The following is a 24,670-nucleotide window of genomic DNA, read 5'->3' as shown; positions in this document are numbered from 1 at the left end:
GTTTTGAGTGAACTGGCCATTTAATTCATAATTTTAATTGTTTTTATGACATTAATTCGACTTTTTGTCACTATTACATTAGGGAAGAATTTAAGTTCGACTTTTTAATGTAATAATTTCGATTTAGTGTGTCATAATTATGATTTTAGCCATTTTTTACAAAACAAATATTACTGTGTTGCTTTTGCGTGTCATTCTCAGATATTCTGCTTATACAGAAGTACATTGACCAAAAAGATACAAAAATAGTTTATTTAACGTAGTGGGAAAAAAATGATTCTGCTTTTTAAATTGTGCTTTAACAGTATGGTGTGTGTGATTAGTGTAATGAGGCGCGCGAGCCGCGGTGTATGATGGGAGACTAACAGCCATTTCACCTCAAACTCTCTTTAAGCAGCAAAACCCTTTCGCAGCGGAACACAACCTCTCAAACCCCCGGCGACAGGTGAGTCCTCGCCCGGTACACACTTCACACCGGCCCGTTTAACGAGGACGGGAATCCATCACGTTTATACGCGTTCTGAGTATCGTGTGGGAAAACCGCTGTAAAAACGGTCTCGATCTGAGGTGAGACAAACGCGTTGCGCGCTCACTATCATGTCTGTCGCTTTCCATCGATGAATTAAACTCATTCTCACACTTTTGCTCGCAAAGATTATATAAAAACACTTGCTGACAAGTGTGCGCTACCGCTGTACGCCGTTAAACGCGATCCATGTTGTTGTAATACGCTGGAAATAGTGTCGTTTGTTCTTCTTCTTCTTATTTGTTTTTACCGGCGGTTGGCAACCAGCTTTTGGTGCATTACCGCCACCTTCTGCTTCGGAGTGTGAATCAGACATTAGGCTTACAATCTAATTTCCACATTAAAATTAAAAAAAAAAAAAAAAAAAAAAACACCATATTACTCGTAATCACTGATTTCCCTTCACACTTTCCTATATCCCTATTTATCCTCATATCCGATCATACAAACCTGTTTCCTTTAAAAAAGTTAACAATATCCTAACCTGTGCTCTATCACCTATATTCAACACTCCTTTTAATGTTAGCTCCTGTTCCCCTAATTCTCTCAATTTATTTCTCATTATAACTCTCTGTGACTCATACCTTCTACATCTTATTATTATATGCTCCACTGACTCTACTTCCTGACACCACTCGCACAAGCCTGTTTCATGTTTTCCTATCAATTTCAGTGATTTGTTTAAAGCACTATGGCCCAACCTTAACCTTGTCATTACTGTTTCCTCTCTTCTGTGCCCACCACCTAATCTAGTTATTTTTACACTCTTTTGAATTTGATATAAATGCCTTCCTTTCTCCTCTCTGTCCCATCTTTCTTGCCACATTTGGTTAGATTTTTCCCAGACAATACTTTTAACCTCTGCTCTACTTATTTTAATATGCATTTCTATATTTTCCTTCTTTAATGCCCTTTTCGCCAATTCATCCACTAACTCATTCCCTTTCACCCCTACATGTGCTGGAACCCACATAAATTGTACCTGTCCTCCTTGATTTTTTATCCTTGTCACTGACTGAAGGACTTCATACAATATATCCTGACGGCTCCCAGAATGAAAAGATCTTAAGCTCATTAGTACTGAGGATGAATCGGAGCATATCAGCACCTTTTCTTGCCTAGTTATTTCCACCCACCTTACCGCAACTAACACGGCCACCATTTCCACTGTATATACTCCCAAAAAATCTGATGTTCTTCTATTAATTCCTATTCCTTTTGCAGGTATTGCCACCCCATATCCTGTCACTCCTGTCTCAGGTTTCTTAGAACCATCTGTATATATATGTATGAAGTCCTTATATTCTTTATTTATTTGGTGATTAAATGCTCCAACCATATCTATTTGACCTTTTTCTTTTCTTTTTAGCTCTAACAAATACCAGTCAATATCTGGCCATACAAGTACCCATGGAGCCACCGTCGAATATACAACTGCAGGGCTCAACTTCATTTCAAATACTCCAAATTCTTTTGCTATCTCATTACCTACTCGACTTAAATTATCTCCATTAAATCTTGTATTCTCCCATGTCTCCTGCAACACTACCTTAGTAGGGTGGAAATCATTTTGTCCCTGCAAATTGGCCCAATAGTTTGTCATCAGCTGCCTCCTTCTTAATGCTAACGGCATTTCTCCCATTTCTACTTGAAGTGCAGGTATCGGTGAAGTTTTAAAAGCACCACTACACACTCTTAATGCCTGTGCTTGAATCATGTCTAGCTTCTGTAGTTGAGTTTTAGCTGCTGACCCATAAGCTACACTTCCATAATCCAACACGGATCTTATCAATGCCACATATATTGCTTTTAATGCAGAGCAACTTGCTCCCCATTCCCTGCCTGTCAAACATCTCATCACGTTGATAACTTTTTTACATTTTCCTTCTATTTTCTTTATGTGATCTGCCCACGTTAACCGAGAATCGAAGATAACTCCCAAAAATTTAAATGTTCCAACTCTTTCTAATTCTTTCCCATACATATTTAACTTCAACCCTTCCTTAATTTGCTTCCTGGTGAAAAAGACTGTTTGTGTTTTTTCCACTGAGAACTTAAACCCCCAATCATATCCCCACTCCACCACCTCATCAATTGCTCCTTGTACTTTACTAATTGCATACTCCATATTCCTTCCCCTTTTCCACAAAGCCCCATCATCCGCAAACAGTGACCTCCCTATATCCATTGGCACCTTTGTGAAAACATCATTGATCATAATGATAAAAAGTAGTGGGCTTATCACACTGCCTTGAGGCGTTCCATTGTCCACTTCGTACTGACTTGACATGTCTGACCCTATTCTTACTTCTATTTTTCTTCCAAACAAAAAATGTTTTATCCAGTTAAAGACTCTGCCACCAACCCCCACCAAATGCAACTTTATTAACAACCCTTCCTTCCACATCATGTCATACGCTTTTTCTATATCGAAAAACACTGTGATGACTGATTCTTTATTTGCCTGAGCCTTTCTTATTTCATTTTCTAATCTAATCACCGAATCCATGGTACTCCTTCCTTTCCTAAAACCACTTTGATAATTTGCCAGTTTTCCATTTATTTCTAACATATACGATAACCTTTCTGTTATCATCCTCTCCATAATTTTGCATACATTTGATGTTAATGCAATTGGTCTGTAACTACTGGGTTTAGAAGGATCTTTGCCAGGTTTCCTTATTGGAACGACTACTGCCTCTTTCCATGCTACTGGTAATCTACCCTCCTCCCACACTCTGTTATAAAAGTGCAACAACTTTAAGAGCGCTCCTTCCCCTAGATGTTTTAGCATCACATAGCATATCTGATCTTTCCCTGGAGATGTCGGTTTAGCTCTGTTTATTGCTCTCATCAACTCAGCCATATTAAAAGGTTCATCAATTTTATCCTCAACTTTATCCCTCCATTTTAACACATCTGGATGCCGACTCATTGTTCTTTCCCTTCTCATTTTGCATATTTCTGATAGGTTGCTTGAACTGTGAATTTTTACAAATGCTTTTACCATCATCTCTGCCTTATCCTTATTAGAGATTGCTGTTCCTTCCTCAGTAGTTAAAACTGGAATATCCCATTCCCTCCTTATTCCTCCCATCCTTTTTATCATTCCCCAAACCTCTCCCACAGGTGTTGTTCTTCCTATTTCATTGCAGAACTCCTTCCAACTCGCCCTTTTAGCTTGACGTACTGTTCTTCTCACAATAGCCTGTGCTTTTTTATACTGAATTAAATGCTGCAAGTTATGGGTGTTTTTAACTCGCTTAAACGCTTTATTCCTGTTTTTTACAGCCTGACGACACTCTTCTGTCCACCATGGTACCAGTTTTTTATTCCTCCTTTGTTTACTCTTGGGAATAGATCCACCTGCTGCCATCATAATTGCTGATGTTATTTGTTTGTTTATTTCATCTATATTCCCTGAAGTGTCTATCTTTGATATTGATTCCTCACTTAATTGCTGAAATTTTTCCCAATCTGCTCTTCTAAAACCCCATTTTGGCACTCCTCCACCTGGTCTTACTTCCATGCGCTCTCCCACTGAGCATGTTACTGGGTAGTGATCACTGCCCACTGTTGAATCATTCCAAACATGCCAGTTACTTATTCCAGCCAAAGCATTAGACACTAATGTAATATCTAATGCTGACTCATTTCCTGTTGTTATGTTTATTCTTGTTCCTCTTCCGTCATTCATACACACTAACTCCTTATCATCCATCAAATCTTCTATCACCCTTCCATTTGCATCTGTATGTGAACCCCCCCAAATTTTACTATGGGCATTAAAATCTGCACACCATATTACTTTTTGTCTATTATTTCCTTGTATCCTTAATAACTGATCTACTTCCAACCTCTTACAAGGATTATAGTAGTTTATTATAACCACTTCCTCTCCTCTTTCCCACAATGCTACCACTATGTATTCTAGATCCTTTCCCTTTTCTAGAACCCTATACGGAATATTTTGTTTAATAAATGTAGCACATCCTCCTCCTCCTCCCCGTCCCCCATTATCTCTGTCATTTCTTATCCCTATGTACCCATGAATCACATACTCTAAATTTGGCTTTAACCAAGTCTCCTGGATACACACTACATCTGGATTCACTTTACTTTCTTTAATGAAATGTTTGAATTCCTGACCATTGGCCAGTATGCTTCTTGCATTCCATTGTAAAATAACAACCATTAATATTAACCAATACATGGTGAATCCTGGCTTGACTGATTAGTGAGATTCTCCCTCACTTCTTCCCATGTCAGTCCCACTAGTCCCAAATGATTTACTGCTGCTTTAACAACCAGCTGTATTTTATCATTTTTTGATTTAACTTCAGCAGTACTATTTATCACTCCTGCAATAAATGTTACCAAGTCCTTTTTGTCCACATACATCTTGTCACTTTTCCTTTGCTGTTGTTCTCCAATTCCCAATTCTGCTTGCTCTGTGGTGATATTGTCATGTACTCTTGACAATCTTGCTGCTTCTGCATAAGTGATCCTTCTTTCCACTCTTATTTTCTGGACTTTATTTTCCTGCCTCATCACCTTACATCCTCCATATGCCACATTATGGTTCCCTCCACAATTACAACATTTTGGTTGCACTCCTGTTCCACATTCTCCGTAGTCATGTTCGCCCCCACATCTCGCACATCTCTTCTTCTCTCTACAGTTATTGGCTATATGTCCAAACCTCTGACAGTTAAAACACCTCAATGGTCTTGGTACATACATTCTTACTGGGTAGCTCATATAACCAAGGTATACCTTTTTCGGCATATTATCCCCCTCAAATTCAATCAATACCGTTCCACTGTCCTTTTTCACTCCTTCTCTTGTTGTTTTAAGTCTTTGCGCCATCACTATTTCCCCCCCTTTAAGATGTCTTTTAAGTTCTTCCATTCCTACATTCATAGGTACCCCTGTGATCACTCCTTTACATCCTCCTCCATTTCCTGCTCCCACCCTCCTAGTGTTTATCACTCTTAGTTTTCCAATCTCTTTTACTTTGATTGCTTTCTCAAATTGACCCTCATTTGCACATTTTACCAACAAATTTCCATCATTTAGGACCTTTGCATATACTATCTCCCCTATTTTACTAGCCAGATGTTTTGTTAATACAAATGGGTTGATAATCTTCAAGCTCTCTTGATCTTTGTCATTGAATCTTATTATGACAATAAAATTCTCTTTTTCCTTCTTATTTTGTTCATGTCCTTCTTCCTCACTTTCAGACCCCTCATCATTTTCTTTTCTTATTCTTTTATTCCCTTTAACTTGACTGCCTTTCTCTTTTGGAAACTCTCCCTTCAATGTTCCCTCATTTTCTTCATCTTTCCCTTCACTACAATCCATTTCTGCCCACCTACCTATGTCTGATTCATTCACGAAGCAGTCGTGCTCAACCGCTCCTAAAACAACATTTCCTACATTTTTCGAATCTCCCGCTTTCAGTCGATTACTCTTTCCTCGATCACGTCCTGCTGAAGTCGCCGCCATTTTTTCCACGCTTCCCCTCCGCCCACCGTGTCGTTTGTTTATTGTGCTTCACTCGATAAATTGCTGTTTTATCTGTTTCTCATTTCTAGCAGCCATTATGTTTCCGCACAGGGGGCGGGGCTGGATGTGCACACTGGGTGTTGATTGGTGTGGAGTGACTGTGAAGCCACGCCCATTGGCCTGTAGCTCGCGTGTCGCACTAAAAATTGGGTGTCACACTAAAAAATTGTATTAATTTCTGTTAATTATTTTTTTCAATGTACTTTGCCAAAACATCACGAAAAGTCTTATAAATATTATTTTGCGTTCTTAAACTAATTAATTAAATAATTAATAATAATAATAATAATAAATAATTATAATAATAATCATACAGATATACAATTACAGTAATAGGCCAACATATTAGAAATGCTCATTTTTGTACCCTAAACTGTTATATTTAAGTCTAATGTATGTAAAGACTGTTTAATTTGTTGTTATTTATCATGTGGTAATATTAACCTAATATTTACTCTTTAAACATGTTTTTGTTGTGTACATTTATTTTTAAATTAATTACACTTCAAAAATGAGACAATATGTATTTAAAAGTGCAATTGAGCATCTTAATGGAAATGTTAATTGGAATTTTGCTAGTCAAATAGTAAACATCTACATCAGTTAATATTGCATATTTAAACATCTTGAGTAACACTAATAAGGTTAATTAGTACCCTAGTTCATGTATTAACTAACGTGAATGAACAATGAGCAATACACCTGTTACAGTATTTATTAATCTTTGTTAATGTTAGTTAATAAAAATCCAGCTGATCATCATCTAGTTTGTTATTCAGTTCCAGGTGAGTGTGCGTCAGGATGGCCCGTACGAAGCAAACTGCGCGTAAGTCGACTGGAGGAAAAGCTCCTCGTAAGCAGCTGGCGACTAAAGCGGCCCGTAAGAGCGCCCCGTCCACCGGAGGAGTGAAGAAGCCCCATCGCTACAGGTGAGGACGCCACACACGCGGCGCTGTGTCGTCAGAGACTAACGCTAACGGCTCTGTGTGTCGTCTGATGCAGCTAACGCTAACGTATCTGTGTGTCCCCCAGGCCCGGTACCGTGGCTCTGCGTGAGATCCGCCGCTACCAGAAGTCCACAGAGCTGCTGATCCGCAAACTCCCGTTCCAGCGTCTGGTGCGAGAGATCGCGCAGGACTTCAAGACCGACTTACGCTTCCAGAGCGCCGCCATCGGAGCGCTGCAGGTCAGAGGTCACTCACACACACCAGAGACAAGCTTTCTCAGTTCAAAATAAATCAAAAGTAATCATTAAAATTAATTAAAATAAATTCAAACAATAGACATCTTTAAAAAAAAGTATTTTTCATTTAGTTTATCTTGATGCACTGAAATAAAAAAAAATAAAAAAATTGCATTTTTTTTTTTTACAATTACTAAACTAAAAATATAATAAACATATAGAAATAAATTAATTAAAAATAAAATTTAATAACACTAGACATTTAGTTTAACTTGAAATATTAAAATAAATGTTTTAAACCCAATTAAAACCCAAAAAATATGTGTGTGTGTGTTTGCAGGAGGCCAGCGAGGCTTATCTGGTCGGTCTGTTTGAGGACACTAACCTGTGTGCCATCCATGCCAAGCGTGTGACCATCATGCCCAAAGACATCCAGTTGGCACGCCGCATCCGTGGAGAACGAGCCTAAACCTTCATCTGTGTGTGTGTGTGTGTGTGTTCACGTGGCTCTGACTGAAGGACTCGAGGCACTAAATCACTGGGTTTCGTGAAGTCAGGTCTGAATGAAGTCGGTGCAGGACTCGTTTCGGGTGCTTATTATTTTCTTTCATGTGTGATTCCAGTGATGCATTATGGGATAGATTGTGTCCCAGTCGTCCTCTTCTCACACACACACACACACACACACACTGAATCTTGTGTTATTGATGAGCGTATGTAGCAACAGACTAGCTATTTTATACCATTTGATGTACTTCCTTATGAGTTGTTTAGTGCGATGTTTAGGCAGACACTCACTCAGGATTTTTCTACACCCTTTCATGGTTTTTATCACGAAGTGATCGATTGTGTTTTCTTTGTTTTTGTACGTCTAAGAAGCAAATCTTTGTACGACACAGATAATAAAATGGTGTTGAACTGTTTTTGAGGGCTCTGTTTTATTAAAGTATTTCTCTTCCAATAACATTTTCTCTGGTAAAAATGTTATGGATGTCATTTCTGTAATGATTTGTTTCCACAGGCAGTTTATGTGTATGTCACATGATAGTCATGTGATATCTCATGATAATGTATTGTAGTTCATTGTTTCATATTTTCATGTAATGTTTTCTTCACTCAAGCGAAAATTCAGTTACAAAAAACTAGGGTCTGTGAAAAAGTTCAGAGAAAAACAGTGTATAATAAATAGTAATTTATTATTTATAAAAAATAATGTAAATGGATTTAAATAAATTTCCTAAAAAATAAAAATGATTAAAATAATAAATAATCAAACTTAATTTAAATGCATACATTTTAATGGGAAAAATATTTAAAAAAATGATTAAATAAAATGTATAATTAAGCATAAATACAATTTACTTCAATACATTTGATTAAAACACATAATAAAAAAATTTAAATACAACTATAACAATTGGCTTATATATTTGATTAAAATAAATAAAACAATTATATAAATACATTTCATACAAGTAATAACATTTGAAACATATTTGATTAAAATAAAATAAAAATATGAAAATAAATAATAGAAATTGATTTAAACAAATTTCATAAAAATAAAGTATTAAAACAAATAAATAATAAAAATGTATTTAAATAAGTTTCATTAAAATAAATGTAAATTTAAAAAAAACATCAAAACCTTATTAAAATAATGGATAAATAGTACAAATAGATTTAAATAAATAATACAAATATTATTAAATACTTTTTTTACTTTACAAATACAAACAAATAGAAGTTGATTCAAAAAACAATAATCACTGTCAAAAAATATAAATAAATCCAACAGTACAAGTAAAATATTTAACACATTTATAAAAAAATCTTTTATAATTTTTCACAGAATAGATTACGCATGAAAGTGGGGTGCTTTGATCATGTGTTTGATATCAGGATGAATTGCGATAATAATACATGTAAATTAATAATATAGTCCGAAACAGATGAATTTTGGAGCACACCGGTGGAGAGACTACAGCGCGTTGCATTGTGGGAGCCGCTGATTGGCGCATTTCCGCTGTCATTGTGCGCGAGAGACGGTAAATAATACTGAAGCTCAACTCTAACCACTCTTTAAACACAATTCCACTAAGGTAAGATCAATAGGTCCGTGTGATTATGAATGTGTGATATTTAATTGTTATTTTAGTCAGAAAAAACGTGTTTTGTGGTATTTCTAATGAATTTGACCGCGTCTGTGTTTATATCAGAGAAATACTGAAGCGCTTCAGTCGCGCGAGCCTCAAAATCCATCCAAAATAAACTGATATTTCACAAACGCCGAAAATCCACATAAACGCCTCCATTCTTGATTTAAACCTCCGAGGATGCATCCCTAGGGTCTTTTGTTTGTTGTCCGAGAGTAATTGGCGAGAACAGTGATGATATTCCCAGTGAAATTGTCGAAGTTTTCTCGTTAGTTCGTGTCTTTTTCTTGGTCAGTTTACGGTTCGTATTAAACAGGCGCCATGATGTTCACAGATGAGGGGCGTGGCTAGCGCCAACCGTCTGGCTTATCTCCTGTGCTCTGATTGGTCGGCTCATGAATATTAGGACAGCGAGGCTGACCTTTGAGACATGATTGACATGAGGAGCTTGTTGTTGTTTTAAGCACCTGCAGGAGTTCAAACTCAATACGGAAATGTTTATAGATTCACGACTTCAGAAATGTATTAATATTAACGGTCACTTTTATAATTGTGTTTTAGTTGAATATGGTCTGTGAAAAACTGTAGAAACAAACTAAAGAATTAATTTGTCATTTCTAAAAATTAATAAAAATATTTAAATAAATAAATAATACAAATTTACGTAAGTAAATTAAAAATAAATAATAAAAATGACTTCAATAAAATAATAAAATTGATGAATTAAGGATATACAAAAACATTTTATTAAAATAAATAATACAATTTGATTTAAATAAATAATAACAACAATTATTTAAAATAATGTATCCATATGAATATATATTTTTTAAATTAGAAAATACATTTCGTGAAAATAAATTAAAATTATTAAAACAAAAAAAATAAACTTGATTTAAATAAATAAATAGCAGTTTCTATATATTTCTATATTATTATTTTTAATGGTCACTTTTGTCATTGTGTATCATAACATGATTTTGAGAGATTCTTTGAGGTACCTTTGTGTCATGTGACTGTTCAACATCATCTAGTCTGTTTGTTTGTTTACATCCACATTTTTGCATTTGGCAGACACTTTTATCCAAAGCGAATTACATTGCATTTCAAGGTACACATTTACATTCATATCAGTTCTTGTTATTCAGTTCCAGGTGAGTGTGCGTCAGGATGGCCCGTACGAAGCAAACTGCGCGTAAGTCGACTGGAGGAAAAGCTCCTCGTAAGCAGCTGGCGACTAAAGCGGCCCGTAAGAGCGCCCCGTCCACCGGAGGAGTGAAGAAGCCCCATCGCTACAGGTGAGGACGCCACACACGCAGCGCTGTGTCGTCAGAGACTAACGGCTAACGCTAATGGCGCTGTTTCTCCAGAGACTAACGGCTAACACTAATGGCGCTGTGTCGTCAGAGACTAACGGCTAACGCTAATGGCGCTGTTTCTCCAGAGACTAACGGCTAACGCTAATGGCGCTGTTTCTCCAGAGACTAACGGCTAACGCTAATGGCGCTGTGTCGTCAGAGACTAACAGCTATCTCATCGTCTGACGCCAGACGATGGCTCTGTGTCGTCTGACCGCCGCTAACGGCTCTGTGTCATCTGAAGCCGCTAACGCTAACAGCTCTGTGTCGTCTGACCAACGTTAATGGCTCTGTGTCGTCTGAGACCTTTAATGACTCTGTGACGTCTGATACCGCTAATGGATAATGCTAACAGCTCTTTGCTGGCTAACCAACGCTTACGGCTCTGTGTCGTCTGAGGCTGTTAACGGCTCTGTGTTGTCTGATACGGCTAATGGCTAATGCTAACGGCTCTGTGCCGGCTGACCACCGCTAACACTAGCAGCTCTGTGTCTGTTGACCACCACTAACGGCTCTGTGTCATCTGACGCAGCTAATGCTAACGGCTCTGTGTGTCATCTGATGTTGCTGATGCTAACAGCTCGGTGTCGTCGGAGACTTGCATTAACGGCTCTGTGTGTCGTCTGATGCCGCTAACGGTTTTGTGTGTCGTCTGACACAGCTAACGGCTCTGTGTGTCGTCTGACACAGCTAACGCTAACGGCTCTGTGTGTCTTTTAAAACAGGTAATGCTAACGGCTCTGTGTGTCGTCTGACACAGCTAACGGCTCTGTGTGTCGTCTGACACAGCTAACGCTAACAGTTCTGTGTGTTGTCTGACACAGCTAACGCTAACAGCTCTGTGTGTCGTTTAAAACAGGTAATGCTAACGCCTCTGTGTGTCGTCTGACACAGCTAACGGCTTTGTGTGTCATCTGACACAGCTAATGCTAACAGTTCTGTGTGTCGTCTGACACAGCTAATGCTAACAGTTCTGTGTGTCGTCTGACACAGCTAACGCAAACGGCTCTGTGTGTTGTTTAAAACAGGTAATGCTAACGCCGCTGTGTGTCGTCTGACACAGCTAACGCTAACAGTTCTGTGTGTCGTCTGACACCGCTAACGCTAACAGCTCTGTGTGTCGTTTAAAACAGGTAATGCTAACGCCTCTGTGTGTCGTCTGACACAGCTAACGGCTCTGTGTGTCGTCTAAAACAGCTAACGCTAACATCTTTGTGTGTCGTCTGACACAGCTAACGGCTCTGTGTGTCGTCTAAAACAGCTAACATCTTTGTGTGTCGTCTGATGCAGCTAATGCTAACGTATCTGTGTGTCCCCCAGGCCCGGTACCGTGGCTCTGCGTGAGATCCGCCGCTACCAGAAGTCCACAGAGCTGCTGATCCGCAAACTCCCGTTCCAGCGTCTGGTGCGAGAGATCGCGCAGGACTTCAAGACCGACTTACGCTTCCAGAGCGCCGCCATCGGAGCGCTGCAGGTCAGAGGTCACTCACACACACCAGAGACAAGCTTTCTCAGTTCAAAATAAATCAAAAGTAATGATTAAAATTAATTAAAATAAATTCAAACAATAGACATCTTTAAAAAAAAAAGTATTTTTAATTTAGTTTATCTTGATGCACCGAAATAAAAAAAAAATTAAAAATTGCATTTTTTTACAATTACTAAACTAAAAATATAATAAACATATAGAAATTAATTAATTAAAAATAAAATTTAATAACACTAGACATTTAGTTTAACTTGAAATATTAAAATAAATGTTTTAAACCCAATTAAAACCCAAAAAATATGTGTGTTTGTTTGCAGGAGGCCAGCGAGGCGTATCTGGTGGGTCTGTTTGAGGACACTAACCTGTGTGCCATCCATGCCAAGCGTGTGACCATCATGCCCAAAGACATCCAGCTGGCACGCCGCATCCGTGGAGAACGAGCCTAAACACTCTCTCTCTTCTCTCTTTCTCTCTCTCTCTCTCTCTCTCGCTGTTTGTATGTAGTTTTAGCATATGGTGGCGTTGACGTACGTGGTTGTCTCTCCGTTTAATGGCAACAGACTATTAGGGTACTTCCTGTTTGCATGTACCAGCCAGCGACTGATGCGACACACACACACACACACACGAGAGTGAAGCGGTCAGGGCTGATGTCTGCGTTCAGGGTGTCAGGGCCTCTCATGCAGGGTGCTAGAACAAGCCCTGACCCTTCCCAGAATTCCCTGCTCCGCCCATCCTGAGCATATATATATATATATGTGTGTGTGTGTGTGTGTCCGCTCGATCAGCACGGGCATTTCTATACAAATCTGAGCATCTCTCGTCTCCAGCAAATGTTTATTATTGCAATATTATAAAGTGTGTCTTTTTTTTTTCTTTTTTTAATGCATTCATATAAGCTTGTTTCCTAGATCTAGAGCGTATTTTTCAAGATTCTTATAAAGACATTTTCATGATTATTTTTCTCAAGGCAAACTCTGTGATTCGGTTCCGGGAATAATAATAGTAATAATTATGTATTGGTCTGTGTTTCTCAAGAGCTTTTGATAGGAACACGTTCATTTGAGCGGGAAAACACAAATTTTCCCGCCAGTTTTCTACTCATCCGTCACAGGATTCCTCAGGCAAACATGGAAACATTATCATTTAATCCTTAAGTTCCCTCATTCACAGTTTGACTACACAACATTCAGGTCTTTAAATAAAGTGATATTTGTAATTTGAAATTTCTCTGAATTGAGTAATAAATGGATGTCACACACATTTCTCTGGGTTGTGTTTTATTGTGCTGGCGATGTTACAAATAAATCAAATTCTGCCTGTATCATTTCAGTTTCTCTAGACATGCGTGTCATTTGTTTTATTACGGCCTTACGGAGGAACATTAGTTCATGCATTAATTAACATCAACATGAGCTTTTTAAAACGTAATATTTATTTACAAGTACTTTATTTGGGAATCTGATTATGCAATGCAGAATAAATGTACTCACACACATATTTAGAACAGGGTTCAAACTTCAAAACTAAACATATTTTTATTCTGGGTCTGTATTTCATAACATTCCAGGTAGTTATTGTTGTTATTATTCAGCTAAACTATTAAATTGAAGCATCTGCTGAAATGTATAATGAATAAGGGTGTGTTTTATGATATGATTATTAAACGCACACACTCATAAAAGCTGTATTTACTACTACATTTGAATGCAATGGCACCGTCCTCGCGCGCGGCGGCGCTCTCACAGAAACCGTGCGCGCTCCTGGCCGAGTCACGTGACTGTCGCGCGCCTGATGACGTCGGTCTCTGCCACTCGCACGCGCCGCTCTTTCGCTCGTGAGGATCCGAGTGTCTGGAAATAAAGGAAAAAACGTATATAAAAACGTTATAATAATAAATAAATATATATAAGTTGAATAAACACTCGGATCTGGAATCATGGCCACGACTTTTGAGCAGTTGAGGGCGAACGTCGGCAAACTTCTGCGGGGCATCGACAGGTAACGTTAAGCATTGTTGATTAATTATCTTTAACGTTAGTTATAACAGTAAATAAAACACACCAGAGTCTGTCACCACTCTACAAGCGCTTAATTAACGCAAAACAGAACTGATTCATAGAAAGTAGGTGCTTGTGCGACTTGTCGACAGATTCAATGAAGTAAAACTTCCAAACCCTGGAGGAAAAGGCTGAAACCAGCCTGAGCTAACTTAGTGTTGTGGTTTTAAATAAGTTTAGAGGGGTTTTATTACCTGAACAGACTAGTCTTATAGTGGTCAAGCTGGTAGATCAGCTAAAACCAGCATTATTCTGCTAAATAAGTGTCTAAATCCAGTCCAATTAGGTTAGGCTGGTTTAGCTGGGGGTTTCAGTAGGTATTTATTTGATAGATTCCGATTCTCATCGATTTCCAATAGAAAAAAAAACTTAGATCATTCACATTTCGTCTTATTGCAAAACATTTAATTGTAGTTGAATACAATGAACAAAAATTAACACAATAAAGAACCCTTTGCCTGTGGTGTGGTTAGAAAACACTATAGAAAAAAAAACTAATATAAAGTTTGAGCATTATTAAAGACAAGTAAACACTATAGAAAAAAAAATGAGAAATCGCAACAACTGAACAAAATCATGATTGAAATAAACAGTGTTTTATGCTCTCGAGTCGTTTGAAAAGTCATATTGAGTTGCTAACAAAGGAATCGTTATTAATAATTTTTTTAATACAAGTGTCCGATTCCTGACCTTTTCGATTCCCAAGCCTGTTTTTCAGCGAGGTAATAATGAGCTGAGCTCTGATACAAACACACACAGGTCTGAGCTCTACAGAAGACCGTAGTGTCGTTATTCAGATCAATGTTAATTCAGTAACTGTGACGTTCATCGTCTCCGGACGCTTGAGTTGATCTGATTAATAATCTACACAGATACAACCCTGAGAACCTGTCCACACTGGAGCGGTACGTGGACACACAGGCCAGAGAGAACGCCTACGACCTGGAGGCTAACCTGGCCGTGCTCAAACTGTGAGTCTCACACACACACACACAGACACACACACACAGGCCAGAGAGAGCGCCTACGACCTGGAGGCCAACCTGGCCATCAGAGTGAGATCTCTGATTGTAGTTGAATTTCATTTTACAGTATCTCTACGAACCCTGTTGTGTGTGTGTGTCCATCCTCAGGTACCAGTTTAACCCGGCGTACTTCCAGACCACCGTCACGGCTCAGATTCTGCTCAAGGCTCTGACTAACCTTCCTCACACTGACTTCACACTCTGCAAGTGTATGATCGACCAGACCCACGTATCCTTCAGGAGACACACACTCCAGTTCCTGTCACGCACACTGGCGGCCCAATGTATTGTGTGAAGCAAACTAATCAAACAACAAATGAGAGAGTCGCTTAGCAGTGATGAACTGCAGTGTTATATGTAAGGGATGATGTTCATCAAGCCGGTCGATGTGTCGGGGTGCGTTTACATGACAACCAAAACTGAGAAGATTTTCCGTCCTCAAAACGATTCCGCGAGAACGTCTAAAAGCGCTGTGCTCCTCTGCCGGCCAGTAGATGGCGATGAAACGCTGCAGACTGAACACGTGACACGCTTGTGCATGACCTCATCGCTTTTGCGTTTCCAGGCGACAGAACGGCGCTGTCGTGTAAACGAACGGCCAAAACACATTAACAAGTTTTACGTTTTTGGTTGAAACTGTGTCGTGTAGTAAACTTGATGTAAATTAATATTATAACGACGACCGGTACAGACGAGTGCTTTCTCATATTTTTCGTTACGTTTTTATATTCCGTTAATATATATATATATATATATATTTTAGTGCTGTCAAACGATTAAAATATTTAATCGCGATTAATCGCACATTTTTATGTATTCTAAATGTCTCTTGATTTCTTTTTGTTACATTATTTTTTTCTCATTTTTAATGTTCTTATCAATATGGAAAAGTGGAAAAATTATTATTGAAAATAAACGCATGCCGCGTCCTGTTGCAAAAGCATGTGAAAAAACAAGAAAGTTTGCTAGGACAAAAAAGGCCGTTAATCGCGATAAAAAAAATTAACGCCGTTAAAATGGGTTTGCGTTAACGCCGTTAATAACGTGTTAAACTGACAGCACTAATATATATATATATATATAGATATAGATATATTTTTTTTTAGATTTAAAAAAAAAATATATATATATATATATATATATTTTTTTTTTTAGATTTAAATATATATATATATATATATTTATTTATTTATTTATTTTTTTTTTGAAAATCCAATTTTTTTTTTTTTTTTACATTTGTAAATCGATTCAGAATCTTCTGCATCGTGATTCATCTAATAATCAATTAAAAAAAAATCGCCAGCTCCTGCAATCAACATTATTAGCTTTACCTGTGAAGTTATGGGCTGTCGTGTGTGTGTGTGTGTGTGTGTGTTATGGGCTGTGGTGTGTGTGTGTGTGTGTGAGGTGATGTCGCAGGTTTCCTTGACTACTGTGTCGCAGCAAGAGGAGCGGCCGATAAGACAGATCCTGTACCTGGGCAACTTACTGGAGACCTGCCACTTCCAGAGCTTCTGGGTAACACACTCTCTCACACACTCGCACTTACGTCAGTAACAGGAGAGGTTGTGTTGAACTGTAGTTGTGTGTGTGTGTGTTTCCCAGTCCAGTCTGGAGGAGAACCGGGATCTGATCGACGGCATCACAGGATTTGAGGAGTCGGTGCGCAAATGTAAATATGACCGTCTTTAACTGGAGATGAACTGATTGAGATAAAGTCGTAATCACTTTCTCAGATTTGAGTTTTGTGGCAGAAACAAACTTTCACACTGGAAATCTCCAAACATTGAATAATTAATAATAACAATACCTGATCCTGTCTATGAGCAGCACTTCATAATCTCAGTTATTATGACTCTCTCTCTGCAGTCATCTGTCATGTTGTGGGAATCACATATCAGAACATCGAGTACAGGCTCCTCGCTGAGATGCTGGGGGATCCTCTGGGTGAGACACACACACACACACACTCTCTCACTCTCTCTCTCACACACACACACACACTGATGTTGTTGATCTCCCGTAGACACACAGGTGAAGGTGTGGATGAATAAGTACGGCTGGACGGAGAACGAGGACGGTCAGATCTTCATCCACAGTCAGGAGGAGTGTGTGAAGCCCAAGAACATCGTGGAGAAGATCGACTTTGAGAGTGAGTGTGTGTGTGTGTGAGAGAGAGAGAAAGTGAGTAAGGTGTGTGTGTGATACCTAACGTTGAGCTGCTGTTGTCCCTCAGAGTCTGACTGATGTTGTCTATGTGTTCACAGGCGTCTCCAGCATCATGGCCACATCGCAGTGACCACACACACACACACACACACACACACACACACACACACACACACACACACACACACACACCTTTCCCCAATAAACTCATTCACTGACGAATCTGGAGTCTTCATTTCCACGCATCATCAAATCTGTCTCTGTTCTCTTTCTGCATAGATCAATTCTAAAAGAAATAATATTTGTTATTTATGTGTATGATTTGCCAAAATCATGCTTTGGTAAATTATAATTAGTATGTCATAATAATTGAATTTTTAAGTCATAATTTTGGACTTTTAAAACTGGGTGTCATAATTTAGGCTCTTTATGTTTTATATTTAAATTCAAAATATTGACTTCATATGTCATAATTAAAACTCTTAACTGACTTTCATTTTAAATTTGTGTCATAATGTAGATATTTTATGTCATAATGATAATTTAATTTTAAAGCCTCATTTTGATTTGTCATTTTTATTCAGTCTCAATTTATTTATCATGACTTTAGAGTAATGTTATAATATACTTTTGTGTTATAATAATTTCAATTTAGTACGTCATAATTTAGATTTATTCTCACTTTCTCACAATCATTTGGATTTAGTATGTCATTTATTTTTTATCGTGACTGAAAGTCATATATTAGACTTATACTTTAAGTTAATTTCAATTTAGTACGTCATAATTTGGATTTATTTTCACATTTGACTGAAATCCTAATTTCGACTGTCATCATTTTTGTGATAATGTAAACTTTTATGTCATAATTATATTTTAAGTAATAATTCTGATTTTTTGCGACTCATAATTTCGATTTGCTCATGATTTACAAAAGCATGTTTTCTTATGTAGAGAGAGAGAAGAGAGCCAATCATGAAGTTCATCTCTGCGCATGCTCAGTGGAGTCTGCGCGCTGTCCCTGGTGCTGAAGCGTCAGTACGTCGATCATTCTTCAAAGTTAAATCGAAACGCCTTCATAAAAATCGTTCATATACGCAAGAATGCGAAAGTCAATGAGTTTAAAAGCTCATTTGTATGACGTTTCAGCTCTGATCACTGGACAACTGAGGAACGCGAACAGCTCAGGTAATTCAGCTCTGTTTACATTCTAGTCATTTAAGTCTCTGTAAAATGATAACACTGATATTTATTCATCTTTAATGTCCACAAACAACCTTGTATATCGCTACACAACTAAACACGTGTCAATTGTGTCAAGTTTGATGTCAGACTGGCTCTGAATCTGATGGACGCGCGTCATGATGAGGCGCGCTCCGTGTCGCTGGTGTGCGCGTCACACGGCCAGCGCGTGCTCGGGGTTCTTCAGGATTTCCGGGAGAGGGGCGCGCTGTTCGACTTCCGCATCCGGGTGCAGGGGGAGACGCTCCCGTGCCACCGCTGTGTTCTCGCGGCCTGCAGTGACTTCTTCAGGTGAACAAATACGCACCACATGCTAAAAACACTACACATAGCAACACCCTGGCAACCCCCTTAACCCATAGCATAGGAACATTCTGACAACCAATCTCAGGACACCATAGCAACACCCTGGAAACCACCACAACCCATTTCATAGTAGCATTCTAACAACCAGTCAGAACACCATAGCAACACCCTGGAAACCACCACAACCCATTTCATAGTAGCATTCTAACAACCAGTCAGAACACCATAGCAACACCCTGGAAACCACAACAACCCATAGCATATCAGCAATGTGGTAATACAGGCTAGATACATGCAATCAGTTTGCTAATTCATTTTAGCAACATGCTAAAACATTTTAGCAATGTGCTAATTCATGTTAGCAAATATGTTAAAATATGTTTTTTGCTAATTGATGTTAAAAAGAGGCTAGCAATGTTAACGCATGATAGCAATATGTTAACAGTGTGTTAAATCATGCTAAAACATGCTAGCATTGTGCGAATTCATGGTAGGAACATGTTCATAATATGTAAAAATTGTTAAATCATTTTAAAAACATGTTAACAATGTCTTGATTCTTGCCAGAAACATGCTAAAACAATTTGGCGATGTGATAATTAATGTTAGCAAACATGTTAAAACATGGTTTGTGTTAATTGATGTTAAAAACATGCTAGCAGTGTGTTAATTCATGCCAGCAAAATGCTAAAACATGCTAGCGTTGTGCTGATTCATCGTGTTAGGGACATGCTAACATTAGCTAACAGTGTTAAATCATTTTAGAAAAATGGTAACAATGTGATAAAGCATGTTAAACTATCTGATAGTCTGAATAGCCTTTAACTCATTCAAATGTAAAGCTTATAAAAGCTTTCTGTACTGGATTTTTCACGCAAACACCAAGGTTTTTCTTAACAAACGTAATTTTTTTCTATGTGAATATATAGTGAAGTGTAATTTATTCCTGAAATCAAAGCAGGAATTTATCTTTTATTGTCTTCGGTGTCACATGATCCTTCAGAAATCACTCTAATATGCTCAAGAAACATTTATGATTATTATCAATGTTAACTCATTTTCGGTGTGTGTGTTCATCCAGGGCCATGTTTGAGCTGGACACGCGTGAGCGAGACGACGGCTCCGTCACACTCAGTAACCTCTCGGCTCCCGCCGTTCACGCTTTCCTCGACTTCGCTTATTCCGCTCGCATAGAGATCAGAGAAGACAACGTGGACATGCTGTTTCAACTGGCTTCTTTCCTGCAGGTGAGGCACGAGAAATAACAACTCAGAACCTTCATTCTCTCCAAAGCTGGATAGATTTTAAATAATAACCTATAAGGTTCTTAATCAATGATAAATGCTTTTGCCAAAGCGTCATTTCAACATATTTTTGAAATAATCACGTTTAACAGCGGAATTCCTGATTAGAAACTACATTACCCATGATGCTTCAGAGGAATCTCCACCAATCAGAGAAGTGATATGAGCCCTTTAGCTCCATTCTTGTGTTAGTTAGTCTTGCCACACTATTTTGATTTTTTTATATTATATATATATATATATTTTTTTTTTCATTTCACGATTTGGCCGGCTGAGACTAATTTTGCAAATCCTACAAGATTCCTCTGATCCTTTGCTAAAATTATAAGTCTTTGATCATATAGGTGCGATCGTATTTTCTCTCTGGTGAAATTTTTGAAATTATCTCGCAATTATGACTTTTCTCGTAATTCAGAGAAAAAAAGGTTATGTATATGCAAGTTATAAACTCAGAACTTGCTAAACATGATAGCAACATGTTAAAACATGGTAGCAATGTGTTAATTAATTTTAGAAACATGCAATCAGTTCGCTAATTTCTTATAAAACACGTTAGCTGTGTTAAAATGTGCTAGCAAAATGTTTTAAACTGTTAGCAAAGTGTTAATTCACGCTAGAAATATGCTAGTAACTTGTTAAAACATATGTGCTAATTCATGTTAGCAAAATGTTAAAACTTAACTTTGTAAGATACATGCTAGCAATGTGTTAAAACGTGGTAGCAACATGCTACTTCATGTTAGAAACATGCAAATGGTTTGTTAATTAATGCTAACAATATGCTAAAACATGCTAGCAATGTGTTAAATAAAATGTGAGTTATAAACTGGAGTTAAAGATATAAAGTCGCAACTACCTTTTTATTTTTTTTTATTCCGTGGCAGTAACAAGCTGTCATAATAATACTGACTCTTAACGAATAAAAACGGCTTTAGCATGTCTTTCCTCTGTCATTCGCACAGGTCAGCTTTCTGTCACATGCTTGCAGTGACTTCCTGGTCCAAACCCTGGATCTCTCGAACTGCCTGCACCTGTTAGCGGTCGCGGAGGGATACGGTTCTGCGCACCTGCTAAGTCGCGCCACAGAGTTCGTCACGCATAACTTCCACACGCTTTCCTCCAGACCGGATTTCCTGGAGATGCCGGCGCTGGTTCTGGAGCGCTGCTTAGCATCTGATGCGCTCAGCGTACCGGATGAGGCTAGCGTCCTGCGCGCGTTACTTCGCTGGACGCAGAGCGACTCGCAGTCGCGTGAGATCCTGCTGCCGGAGCTCCTGCCACGGGTCCGTTTGCACCATCTCCCGCCCGCCGCGCTGGAGGACACCAAGCATCTGCTAACCAACAACGCACCTTGCGTTAGCATTGTTAGCGAAGCACTCACGCGCACTCGGGAATCCACCGGGTTGTTTTCCGATGCTCGGCCTTCGACGACTTCAAGCTACATTTTCGTTCACAAAACGGAGGAAAGCTCTGAGAATCGGTCTACATTCTGCTACGATGTCGCCGCTAACCGCTGGACGGAGTTGACGCAGGATGCGGCACACATTTTAGATCTACCCGGATCGGCTCTCGTCGGCTTCGCTGAGAAGCTGTTCGTCGTCGGTGGATGTCGCGGGAGTTGCCGTCGCGCGGTTCGCCTGCACATCGCCGCACCGGAGCACGATGCTACAGATGAAGTCTGGTGCTACTGTCCTGTCGCGCGTAGCTACACGCCAGCTCTGCGTATGCACCACCCGCGTACCATGCACACATGCGTCGCCGCTATGCACCGCATCTACGCCATCGGTGGGAAAAACGTTTTAGATGTGGAATACTTTGATCCCGTTAGCAACATTTGGAAATCCGTTAGCCCACTTCCAAAGGGGATCTACTTTCCCGAAGCGAGCGCGTGTGGAAGCGTTATCTACGCTCTCGGATCCGAGGTCGAGATCTCCGAAGCCTTCAATCCGTCGTTGGATTGTTTCTTCCGCTATGACGCTGTCGCGGATCAGTGGTGCCAGCTAGTGGCGGAGTTCGGACAGTTCTTCCACGCCACACTCGTCAAGTCCGTGTCCGTGAACGACACGCTGTTCCTCTGCGATCTGTCCACGTATAAAGTCTTCAGCTTCTGCGCGGACACCTGCGTGTGGAAAGGCGAGGGGTCGTTCGAGTGCGCGGGGTTTAACGCAGGCGCTGTCGTCGCGCAGGATAAGATCTATATACTGGGCGGGGATTATTCGCCGGACGAGATCTCGGACGAGGTGCAGGTGTACGACAGCCGGCGCTCAGAGTGGCGGGAAGTGGCGCCGATGCCGCGAGCGTTAACGGAGTTTCACTGTCAGGTGATCAGATTCAATCGCTACAGAGACCCCTGGAGGACTGATCACGCCATCGCAAACTAAACTCACACACTCATACACACACACACACTCAAAAGCACACAATTGCATTGCCAAAGAGTTGTTTATTAAAACGAATAAAATTTGAATCAGTTGCTACTCTTAATCAGTGGTGGAATGTAACGAAGTACAAATACTTCGTTACTTTACTTAAGTACATTTTTCACGTATCTTTACTTTACTTAAGTACAATAAATAGTGCATACTTTTTACTTTTACTTCGTTACATTTTGCAGCAATTATTATACTTTCTACTCCACTACATTTCTACAACTTCTGTTACATTTTCGTTACATTTTCTGATCAGTTTTTTCCCCTGCCAAAACGTAATCTGACCGTCCGTTCGTTGCACGTTTGTCTCACCAGTGACGTTTGTTTGGTTGCCATAGATACAGTATATCAACCCGGTCACACTAAATGCGTCTCACACGCAGTGTGTTTATCGTGCAACTCATACGCGAAAATTTGTTTTTACATGCATAGGAAACACACCGTGTGTAATATATGTTTGGTTTGGTTAGGATTATGGCAAGCCAAGAGGCTCAGAATTACACCATAAATTCTTCTCGTTTACTGCCAAACATAGTTATTAACATATAGTAAGGATAAGCATGATGTGTATATTGCCTAATTGCAAGCTTGTTTCAGAAATGGTGACATTTTTTTCCATCATTATTAAACATCATTATAGGAGTAGGCTATTAGGTTGAATGAGTTAGAATTAAATGTTTTATTAATCATTAGAAAATAGACATTAAGATAATAAATTGTTATGCAAGTACTTTTACTTTTAATACTTAAAGTACATTTAAAATAAAGTACTTTTTACTTTTTACTTAAGTATGGTGGTCATTGTGTTACTTCTACTTTTACTAAAGTAAATATTTATCTGGGTATTTGTACTTTTACTTAAGTACTGAGATTCAGTACTTCCTCCACCACTGCTCTTAATTTGGGAATTTTGTCCTAAAACATCCAGATTAGTAAATCATAAATGACAACAATCATAAGGACAAAACATCTGTGCTGGTTTTGGAGGAGTCATTGGACGGGATGAAGAGGAGGAGGAGGATGATGAAGAGGAGGATCTTCATTCCTCATGAGTCCTGATATTGTTTGACCAGTAACCACATGAGCAGGATTGTGATCAACACAACCAAAAAATTCAGGAACAGCTCTTGTGCGGATCGGTCCATCTGAGAGAGAGAGAGAGAGAGCGAGAGAGAGAGAGAGAGAGAGAGACGGAGAGAGAGAGATGTGGAAAAAAAGATCAGATCATTATGAAATTAAGCCGTCCATCTGTTCATTCATCCATCCAAGTCTTACACAGTTGTTGGCTTTGAAACACAAACACAAATCTATCAACTGTTTAACTGCTGGGACACACACACACACACACATTTACACTTACTCTCAGTTTTGATCAATGTATTGTATACTCTGTGAATACAAAAATTATATAATCTCTTAAACTAAGTTCATCCGCAGATATTTTCTAAATGATGTTGTCAGATTTAACTATTTTCTCCCCAAAGTGAAACTAAACACACACCATCACACAGAAACACACACACACAGCGCTGAGAGAAAGTACAGCATCACCTGATTTTACACTAATAATGCGATATAATATCCTACAGATTCTCAGTCGTCAACAGTGTGTATCCAGATGCGTCTGTGTCCAGGGTGTGTGTGTGTGTGTGTGTGTGTGTTCATGTATGATCATGGTCAGATGGACCTCAGATGCTTCTTACCTGCACTGAGTCCAGATCAGCTCTGATCAGCGGGTGTGTGTGTGTGTGTGTGTGTGTGCCTCAGTCCAGCTGTCACTCACATCCCTCGCTCTAACACCAGCCGAACCGGCCCGAAGCGGATTGGACCAGCGGTCAGTGACGTCGTGTGT

General features: G+C 39.1%; 5 protein-coding genes across 7 annotated transcripts; 4 read left to right on the top strand and 1 right to left on the bottom strand.

Moving 5' to 3' along the window:
* The first annotated feature begins 325 nt into the window (after positions 1 to 325).
* LOC120478257 (histone H3.3A) lies at positions 326 to 8,203 on the top strand. Its single transcript, XM_039670082.2, has 4 exons — positions 326 to 445; positions 6,877 to 7,026; positions 7,130 to 7,283; positions 7,621 to 8,203. Exons 2-4 carry the CDS (start codon positions 6,899 to 6,901, stop codon positions 7,747 to 7,749), a joined length of 411 nt encoding a protein of 136 aa, XP_039526016.1. The 5' UTR covers positions 326 to 445; positions 6,877 to 6,898; the 3' UTR covers positions 7,750 to 8,203.
* Positions 8,204 to 9,237: 1,034 nt separating this feature from the next.
* On the top strand, positions 9,238 to 13,546 carry LOC120478256 (histone H3.3A). Its single transcript, XM_039670081.2, has 4 exons — positions 9,238 to 9,382; positions 10,585 to 10,734; positions 12,115 to 12,268; positions 12,601 to 13,546. Exons 2-4 carry the CDS (start codon positions 10,607 to 10,609, stop codon positions 12,727 to 12,729), a joined length of 411 nt encoding a protein of 136 aa, XP_039526015.1. The 5' UTR covers positions 9,238 to 9,382; positions 10,585 to 10,606; the 3' UTR covers positions 12,730 to 13,546.
* A 533-nt stretch (positions 13,547 to 14,079) lies between these two features.
* Positions 14,080 to 17,759, top strand: eif3k (eukaryotic translation initiation factor 3, subunit K). Of its 3 annotated transcripts, XM_089121585.1 has the most exons (9): positions 14,080 to 14,284; positions 15,216 to 15,314; positions 15,477 to 15,597; positions 16,809 to 16,886; positions 16,974 to 17,040; positions 17,238 to 17,315; positions 17,395 to 17,520; positions 17,636 to 17,691; positions 17,730 to 17,759. In XM_089121585.1, exons 1-8 carry the CDS (start codon positions 14,223 to 14,225, stop codon positions 17,665 to 17,667), a joined length of 663 nt encoding a protein of 220 aa, XP_088977711.1. In that variant the 5' UTR covers positions 14,080 to 14,222; the 3' UTR covers positions 17,668 to 17,691; positions 17,730 to 17,759. The 3 variants fall into 3 exon arrangements, with proteins under 3 accessions (XP_088977711.1, XP_039526014.1, XP_039526013.1); XM_039670080.2 differs by having other exon boundaries at positions 16,812 to 16,886; positions 17,636 to 17,759; XM_039670079.2 differs by having other exon boundaries at positions 17,636 to 17,759.
* A 142-nt stretch (positions 17,760 to 17,901) lies between these two features.
* On the top strand, positions 17,902 to 22,873 carry kbtbd3 (kelch repeat and BTB (POZ) domain containing 3). The gene is made up of 5 exons (XM_039670070.2): positions 17,902 to 18,575; positions 18,687 to 18,725; positions 18,859 to 19,070; positions 20,167 to 20,332; positions 21,352 to 22,873. Exons 3-5 carry the CDS (start codon positions 18,886 to 18,888, stop codon positions 22,768 to 22,770), a joined length of 1,770 nt encoding a protein of 589 aa, XP_039526004.2. The 5' UTR covers positions 17,902 to 18,575; positions 18,687 to 18,725; positions 18,859 to 18,885; the 3' UTR covers positions 22,771 to 22,873.
* An 835-nt stretch (positions 22,874 to 23,708) lies between these two features.
* Positions 23,709 to 24,245, bottom strand: sln (sarcolipin). The gene has a single exon (XM_089121586.1). It carries the CDS (start codon positions 23,961 to 23,963, stop codon positions 23,865 to 23,867), a length of 99 nt encoding a protein of 32 aa, XP_088977712.1. The 5' UTR covers positions 23,964 to 24,245; the 3' UTR covers positions 23,709 to 23,864.
* Positions 24,246 to 24,670: the final 425 nt, after the last annotated feature.

The sequence above is a fragment of the Pimephales promelas genome, chromosome 16 (assembly GCF_988280905.1).
Source record: "Pimephales promelas chromosome 16, fPimPro1.hap1.1, whole genome shotgun sequence".
NCBI lineage: Eukaryota > Metazoa > Chordata > Actinopteri > Cypriniformes > Leuciscidae > Pimephales > Pimephales promelas.
This window is presented reverse-complemented; position numbering and strand designations above follow the sequence as displayed.